Source organism: Mesitornis unicolor, unplaced genomic scaffold, assembly GCF_000695765.1.
Source record: "Mesitornis unicolor isolate BGI_N332 unplaced genomic scaffold, ASM69576v1 scaffold24020, whole genome shotgun sequence".
Taxonomy (NCBI): Eukaryota; Metazoa; Chordata; class Aves; order Mesitornithiformes; family Mesitornithidae; genus Mesitornis; species Mesitornis unicolor.
The window spans coordinates 701-9161 of NW_010156586.1; the positions used below are offsets into that span (position 1 = coordinate 701).

Genomic DNA, 8461 nt, shown 5'->3' on the forward strand with positions numbered 1-8461 from the left:
TTTTTGTTTAATGGTCAGCTTCCAAGATTATTTGGAAGCTTGCAGATCTTGTGAGTGGCATTCTTGCAAATCAAAAAAGCTATACTTGTACCTCGACAGGTTGTATGATCGTGCCAAAGCAAAATACGAGCCTAAAGTGATGATTTGAAAGTCTGTTCCTGATTTGAAACGGTCTTCTATCTGCTCACTGGCAGAAATTCTGTGCAGAACTTGAGCAGTTCATCTCTCTACACAGGATCCACCCATCCATATTCCTTCTCCAGAACTGGAAAGTTTTTAATTTTCTTATGCCTCCTTTCAAAAACTGCAGTTTCAGGATCCTTAGTTTAAAGGAAGTCTTGTTTTGATTTTTCAGTGAAACTCCAAAATGTGCTTTATTTGCCTCATGAATTGTTGCCTGCTGTGGTTTCAGGTGGAAAGTGCTGCTGAAGAGCCCAGGGTGCTGTGTATAATACAAGATACCACCAATTCCAAGGCAGTGAATGAGCGTGTTACCTTGAACGTGCCTGCTTCCACACCCCTTAAAAGGCTGTTTGAAGATGTGGCTTCAAAAGTGGGCTACGTGAATGGAACTTTTGATTTAATGTGGGGAAATGGAGATAACGTAACTGATACGGTATGGCAAAAGTGCTTTTTATTTCTACTTGATATCAGACATTTAAAACTTCACATTATAGAGAAGTGCTATCTATACTGTGTAGTGCTCATTTAATTCCTGTAAACATTTGTTCTTATTTAATTCCTGTAAAAAAACCCTGTGGTTGCACCAGAGCAGACTGACACCACTATTTTGGTTTGGCTGAGTTTTATTTTGTATTATATTGACGTTTTAGTCTCAATCTGCTCTTGTATTTAATCATTAAACAAAAGAAACTAATATAATCATTCAAATGTAACAGTTATATTCATTATCAGTATGTATTTTTAATAATAATACTCATGATAATTAATCTCCTCTGTTTCTTGTGGTCTTGTCTGATAAATGTTCCCTTCTCAACAGATGCATATTGTGTCGTGACTTTCAGTGTTTCCTATGCATATCTGAATTTATTATATATACTAAAAAAAAAAGACTAAAATCACGTTGGTCCTTTATTGTTAATCAGTGTTGGTCTTAGTTAAGATGATTTCTGTAGATGCACCTAGAAAACTTCAGGAGGTTCCTTAGGTCATGTTTCTGCTTGCTGAACTTAATTTTTTTAATTTTTTTTTTACATGTGTGCAAGCTGTATAGGACACTCGATGGTTTGATGTTCTGCAGGAAACGTGTAGACCAGTGTCTTGGCCCTTGAGTAGGTTAACCAACGTCTACGTATTAAACTGTACTGTAATACTTAATTTACGCACTTTCTTAAAGTGTTCTTCCAGTATTAATGATGAGGATGTTTTGTTTACACTGGATAATTTATTTTTGTTTCATCTTAGTGTGTCAGAAGCTACTTCAAGCAATGTATAGATGCAATCTGTTAATTTTATCTAGATCTGTTTTTAAAAACAAATGTGCTTTTGTTTGTTTTCTTTAGCAGACTCCAATAGATCAGAACAGTGACAAAACTATTCTTGATGCTGGTTTTGAGCCGGGGAAGAAGAACTTTCTGCATTTGACAGACAGAGATGGTGAGCAGCCTCGTATACTTCCGGTAAGTTAAGATCTTCCCTCGGCTACATAAGCTATAGTGGTGAGGGGAGAGAGATGCCTGTTCTGTGTATTACTCTTGTGGGATCAGAAAATGAAATACAACTGGGCTGTATGTTTCATGCAATAAACTTCTTCAGGAACTGTCTCAGCAGACTTTTTGATTACTATTTTACATTTCTAGGTTTCTTCTGATTAGAACCAATCCCATTGGTATTGATTTGCTGTCTCTTTTTTTCATACTTGTCAGATATTTATGTAATGCTTTTTTGTGATTTTATAAGCTTATATAATTAATTAATCTTTGATGTGTTTAGAGATACGTCTTAACAATCTAAGTTTATTCATATACCTAATCCTTTTCCCTTAGGAGTTTGAAAGCAATATTAGGCCACTCTGACAGAATTCTCAGAATTCAGCAGCAGTTACTTGCTTCTGAATTTACTTTTAAGGATTAAAAAAACCAAAACCAACAAATATATATATATATGTTGGGTTTGTTTTTGTATACAAACACACACACTCACATATATATGTATAGAGTTGATAGATGCAACTGTCTGCCATAACAAAATACATGAAATTTCTTATTTCTCAAGTATGTGATGTAGTGAAAGATAAACACAGCTGCAGTTTATTTGGATCAGAGATTGGCTAGACTAGTGATATATTAAGATTTATTACTCGGTTCTCATGTCAGCATAATGCTGGCCTACTTAGCCTTTGTTGTGGACTTAATTATCTGAAAAGTGAGAAAAAAGCCCCCCCACATATTTAAATAATTGTGTGAAAGATCAGAGTTAGAGGGTGATTGTGAAAGAATACAGAATGGTGATTTTTATTCAGATTTTTGTATCTGAGTAAAACCCACGTTCTGTATTTCAGTGTAGAAAACTTAAGACATGATACGTAATTGTATGCTTTATAGTACTGTATGTGATTATACAGTGTTCTAAGGGCCGTTTGCTTCCACTGATGTGAAGAACGACTTCTCAAGGGGTTGAGAATTTTGAGGGCAGATTTAAAGTTACACAAGAGACTGTATATACGTAATTTTGTAAAATTTGTGATATGCTAACAGATTTGATTTCTTAGCCATGAGAGAAAGAAGTAAAACTTGTAAGTGCTTCAGTAAAAGTTTGTGTCTAATTTTTGTATGAAACCCAGTGTTTTTTATGTTTTCAGGAGGAGTCGGGTACAACTGATGACAGTACGCAAGACAGGTTTATAGGCCCCCTTCCAAGAGAAGGCTCTGTTGGCTGTGGCAATGACTATGTCAGTCAAAGCTATTCTTATTCTTCAGTCCTGAGCAAATCAGAGACAGGTATAGTGTTCTCTCTTGTGAAGGCAATGGTAATTTGTAATTATTTTTAGCATATTTTCAAATAGCAAAACTTCAAGATTTTTGAGAGAGATTGTAATTTATTTTTAAAAAAACCCCTCACATCACTACTTTCCATCATGCTTTCTACAGTATTTTTGTATTGCTTTGGGAATAGAACTATATCCTGTTCTTTTCTTACTTGGGACAATGCAATTTAGACTCTCTGTCAGGGACACTTCTTTTCAGTATTTATCTGCTGCTGTGTCCCTCCTTGAGGAGTCAGGATTGTATTACCAGAAAGTATTCACCTCAAGCTGTGTGTTCACTCACAGCTTGATGAGTACTTGGTAGTCTGTTATAGAGGGGCTGTTGCCAAATCTCTGCACTCCACATGTTAACTGAAGTCTTCCTCCTGGCTGCAGTTTGCCTGCCTGCACTGTAATTCCCCAAGAGGTTCATCCTCTGCTGCCTGGCTCCCCAGCAGCAAGTGGAGGCTCTGTCTGGAAGGGAGGCACAGTTCTGCCTCGCAGGCAGGTGCCAGGGCAGGTCCTGGGAGGCTGGCTCAGTGCCTTTACTGCACAGAGAGCAGGAGGAGACAGCAAATCATAGCTCAGTAATGAGCAGACCCAAAGAGGACGTTGATATTACACCAATGCAGCTTTTTTTGATGTTTCTAGTACACAATTGTTGCTAATACACAATTGTTTCTTAACAAATTCTAGATTTCTCTGCAAAATATTTAAATCTGCTATTAAAGTATTTAGTCACCTGCGTGCCCATTGGTGCGGTATTCAACATTAAATACTGGTTGTTTTTTTGAAATGTAATTTGTGATCACTAATATAGCTTTCTATCACTTGCAGAAATTATTTCTTTTGTGTAAACTATTACTCTCTGTTGCTATCAGAAATTAGCAATTGTAATATTCTCTCAATTTTTGTAGTGTTAATAACAATGACAAAAAATGGATGCTGTTCTTAAACATTATCACAATTATTTTCTTGTCAAATGATTGAACTCTGAAAGTGATTTCCCATCTTTTGCATTATTTTAATCTCATTCTTCTTGTATTTTTAGGTTATGTGGGGCTAGTAAATCAAGCAATGACTTGCTACTTGAACAGCCTTCTACAAACACTTTTCATGACTCCTGAATTTAGAAATGCATTATATAAGTGAGTGTGTATATATAATAAAAACCTGTTCTTAAATTTGTCCTGATATTTATTGGTAGGATACTCTTTTGAATTCCTCCTGTCAAAATTTCCATGTTTGGATACTGAAAAACATAACTTAAAGTCAGGCTGGATAGACTGTTATGAATTGTATCTGCTTAAAAGCTTCAGATCTTTAGTAAAATACTAAAATGTGTTATTGGTTGTGTCATGGACAAGCTTTTAAAAGAATTTTCCCCATCTTGAAAACATCAAACTTAATTCCAAGTTGATACTGAGTGAAGTTCATATCTGTGTTTGTGCAGTGAATGGCTTCAAAATAGTTTCATTCGTTTGCGTTAGACATTTAAGGAATCGTTGTCATTTGCTGCAGAAATGGAAAGCAATTTCATCTGACTTTCCCAAGAAACAGAGCTTCAGTTAACCTCTGTAATTCGGTAGCTCTCTTGAATTTAATAAATCTTGATTTAAATGCATTTTGAATCATGTTTTCAAAGCATTTTAAATTGTCAAATATCTTGTGTTGTGAATAGATGGGAATTTGAAGAATCTGAAGAGGATCCTGTGACAAGCATCCCCTACCAGCTTCAAAGACTGTTTGTTTTACTACAGACCAGCAAAAAAAGAGCAATTGAAACAACAGATGTTACACGGAGTTTTGGATGGGATAGTAGCGAGGGTAATACGCAGCTATTAAGCTTGCGTGATTTGTATCAGCAGCTGCCTGTTAGGGGCCTAAACTGCTGTCGGGGGTGAAAAATACCAAAACAATAGGATAGATTTGAAAATAATTATTAGAATCCACTTTGTTTCAATGGAAACAAAATAGCCTAAAGGGATACTTTGATGTGGTGTGTGTTTGATTTTTAAAGAAATTGTGAATTTTTAGGCTCTTGAAGTAAGAAGCATTATATTTTTGTAATTAGGCTATCATTACAGTTGTAGTTGGTTCTAAAGAAATAGCTCTTTATGAGAAACTTGCATCTGTTTTGAATCACAAATATCAAATGCACATGTTCAACCTAAGTAGAAAGTAATATGGATGATTTCATAAAATCACTGCATTTGTCTTTTTGACACTTGTGTAGTGTAATTTTGCCCATAACCTGCTCGTTTTTCCATGGAGTAATGACATGATGATAAGGAGTTGGATTTCGGTGTCCTTACACTTACAAGGAAAATAAAATTGTGTTTTAGAGAATCAGCACAAAGTGAGGAATTCAGAACCAGTTTATTTTATAACAGTGCATATTAGCATTTCTGTATTTTTTTACACGTTCTTGCTTATATATGCTGTTCTTGTTTATGCATAAGCACAGTGAGCAAGCTGGCTGTTTGTTTCTCTAACTCGAGAGGCAGCTGCTTGTAGAATTGAACACCGGCCCAGTAGTGAATGATGTAGTAAATAATAGGTACAGACTTAAACAAATAGGCAGCTTTTTAAGAAGTGTTCTCAGGCTACAGTTAGTATAGGGCCTAATAAAATCTCTTGTTTTAATTAAGATTAATTTCCATTTCTAACAGCATGGCAGCAACATGATGTACAGGAGCTTTGTAGAGTCATGTTTGATGCTTTGGAGCAGAAATGGAAGCAAACAGAACAGGTAATTGTATACAGACTTTCTGCTGTTCGTTCAGTGGTGTGGTATTGTTGTGGGGTTATGTTGTTTTTAAGAATTGTGAAAAGTGTTAACTGAATTTAGAATGCAACGTTACTGAAATTCTGCAGTTGTTGCCAGACTTCTTGTTTGATGCAATAGTTCAGCTGCTGTAATGTACGGCTTTTGAGAGTGTATTGCTTATGTCTTTGTCTCCCAGTTAAAAGTGGAATATTCTGAACTCTGGATACGTAGTCTTTATTCGAAGCACAGAAAGTGATTGTGTAACTCCTGTGATAGTTTCCTCACTGTCAGTATTTATTAGGTTGTGTTGCGAGCTCTTGCAGCTCAAGCCCGCCCTTCTAAAATAGGAGAAAGATAGGAATACATTCATAACACGTGCTATGTTCTGATAAGTGGCCAACTTACGGCCCAATATTCAAATTTGTAAGTTGGCAAATACTTCCTTTATCTTTCTGCACCTACCTCTGGAGACACAGAGAGGGCCTGCAGTATCAGTCTGTTAACAATGTCTGCAAGATCAGACTTGTTTTTAAAACTAACTTCCATTTTGGTGGTTTTGTAGTCGCGCCTTAAGACGTGGCTGTAAAATACACTGTGAAGCTTACAAAACATGGTTTGATGTGTGTTGTGTGCAGCAGTGGGGCAGGGGAAAGCAAGAAACCAAGATGGTATTCTAAATGTCTAGCTATGCAATTAAGACTTAAAAGAAAATGCCTTTTTCAATTAAAGAAAAGTACGTTCTGTTTCATTTGCTTAAAGCTCTGTTGAATGTCTCTCTGTTGTAGGCCGATCTTATAAATCAGCTGTATCAAGGCAAGCTGAAGGACTATGTAAGATGTCTTGAATGTGGCTATGAAGGCTGGAGAATCGACACTTACCTGGATATTCCTTTGGTCATCCGGCCATATGGCTCCAACCAGGCGTTTGCTAGCGTGGTGTGTACTATTATGCTGACTAATAGTGCATCCATACACACATAGAATACATAATGCGACAGTGGTATAATTTGTTACATGGTAAGTATCATCCTAGATACTCCATCTTGGGGTGTTCGTCTTTGTGAGTGAACCAGCTAGCAAGTTCTAGAAGATTTTTTTTGCCGTTTTGGTTTATTTTTTGTTTTGGTTTTTTTTTCTTTTGCCCTTCAATGAGTCCTACTGGTGCATGTATAAGGGGAGGGGAAATGCAACTTTATTGCCTTAGGGCTGCAGTAATCAACTGTTTTCTTCCTGATAAAATCTTCCGCATTTACTCAAGATATTTTTATGAGATCACTAAGTTTTATTTGGGTTGCGCTCTTTATTGGCGCATCTGCTAAATTTTCATAGCACTGATGAAAATCTTAGTGAAAGAACAGAACTTTGACTTAGAATTTTTAGTTTAATTGCCATGTTGTTGCTGTGCTTTTTAAAGTTCACTTCTTAAATATCAAATGCTTTTAACAAGCAATTTGATCATTATAAAAAGTCCTATCGAACATCAGTGTTCTCGGTCGCTTTTGATCCAGCGTCACTGATGTTGGCAAGCACATATACTGCTTAGTAAATCTATGGAAGTTCTTTGGTTGGTTTTTTTTCCACCCTCTGAAAAGAAGTTATTACAAACTGAAATGCCACTGTTGTGGCTTAAAATACCTGTACGATGGATGAAGTTGTGAGAAAGAGTAAATTGAGCAAGTCTTTTCAGCAAAGCTGAAACAAGCACTTTTTGTGTAATTGTCTTACCAGTTTTATTTATTATATATAAAATATATTTTCTTTTGTATTTAGTATGCTAGCAATATTCTTATGCACTAAGAGTCTGTAATTCTTAACAGTAATTCTGTTAAGAAAATAATTGTTAGAATTACATTAAACTGCAGTGTAGGTGCAAAGCACTTCATGCTTTGAAAACTTTTTAAATGCCAGTCTTGAGAAGTAGTGGAGATGAGGGATGTTGATCTCACGAAAAGGATTCAAGTTAGTAAAGCCCCTTGAATTCTTTTTAAGATTGCATTAAACTTTTTGAAAACTATCCAGCTAGTTGAAGCTGTATTTTGAGCTTCTATTGCATTGATACAGGTGAATATTTTATGTAGACTGATTTCCTTTGCACATTTTGAAAATAATTTCTAGAATATTCCCTAAAAGAATATTTTTGTTTTAATTTCCATTCAATAATGAGATATTTCTGATGTATTAAAGTAGTGAAAACTATACAGTTTTTGTAGTTGTATTCTGCATTTAACAATGCATCGTACACGTCTCGGATTGAAATTATTTCTTTAGTGGAGAAGTCTGTAGCGGAATGCTAAAAAAAAAAAATTGTATATTTGTAAAAACACAGAAAGCTTGAACAATTAAGAACTTAAATATCAGATTATTTTAGTAGTATTTGATATTTCTCCTGTAAATCAGCATTTACTGGGTTTGCTACATTGAGGAAAATAGTTTTAAGATTTTTGTTACACAGTTACATGGTTGCAATTTATATTGGTGCTTCAATTTTTGAGCTTTTTTAACACATACTCTGATTATATTCAGTTGATTCTCCTCCCTGCATTTGTATTATCTATAGCAGATGTAATTTTTAGTTTTGTAGTCTTCAGCAGTGGGGAGATATGGAGGATACTTGCTTTTGGAGAAGGGAAAAATCGCCTGTTTCTAAATGGAATTCTCTGAAGGTAGTATCCTCCATTGATCCATAGATGATGGTGATTTAGTAGC

General features: G+C 35.5%; 1 protein-coding gene across 1 annotated transcript in view; it reads left to right on the top strand.

Annotated features, from left to right (window-relative positions):
* The first annotated feature begins 385 nt into the window (after nt 1-385).
* The window catches only part of USP47 (ubiquitin specific peptidase 47), a 39148-nt gene continuing 31072 nt past the window's right edge, over nt 386-8461 (top strand). Inside the window, exons 1-7 of the mRNA XM_010193846.1 lie at nt 386-616; nt 1527-1640; nt 2822-2960; nt 4038-4134; nt 4668-4813; nt 5659-5738; nt 6542-6691. Of these exons, the coding sequence (XP_010192148.1) occupies nt 386-616; nt 1527-1640; nt 2822-2960; nt 4038-4134; nt 4668-4813; nt 5659-5738; nt 6542-6691 (957 nt within the window). The remainder of the gene's footprint in view (nt 617-1526; nt 1641-2821; nt 2961-4037; nt 4135-4667; nt 4814-5658; nt 5739-6541; nt 6692-8461) is intronic.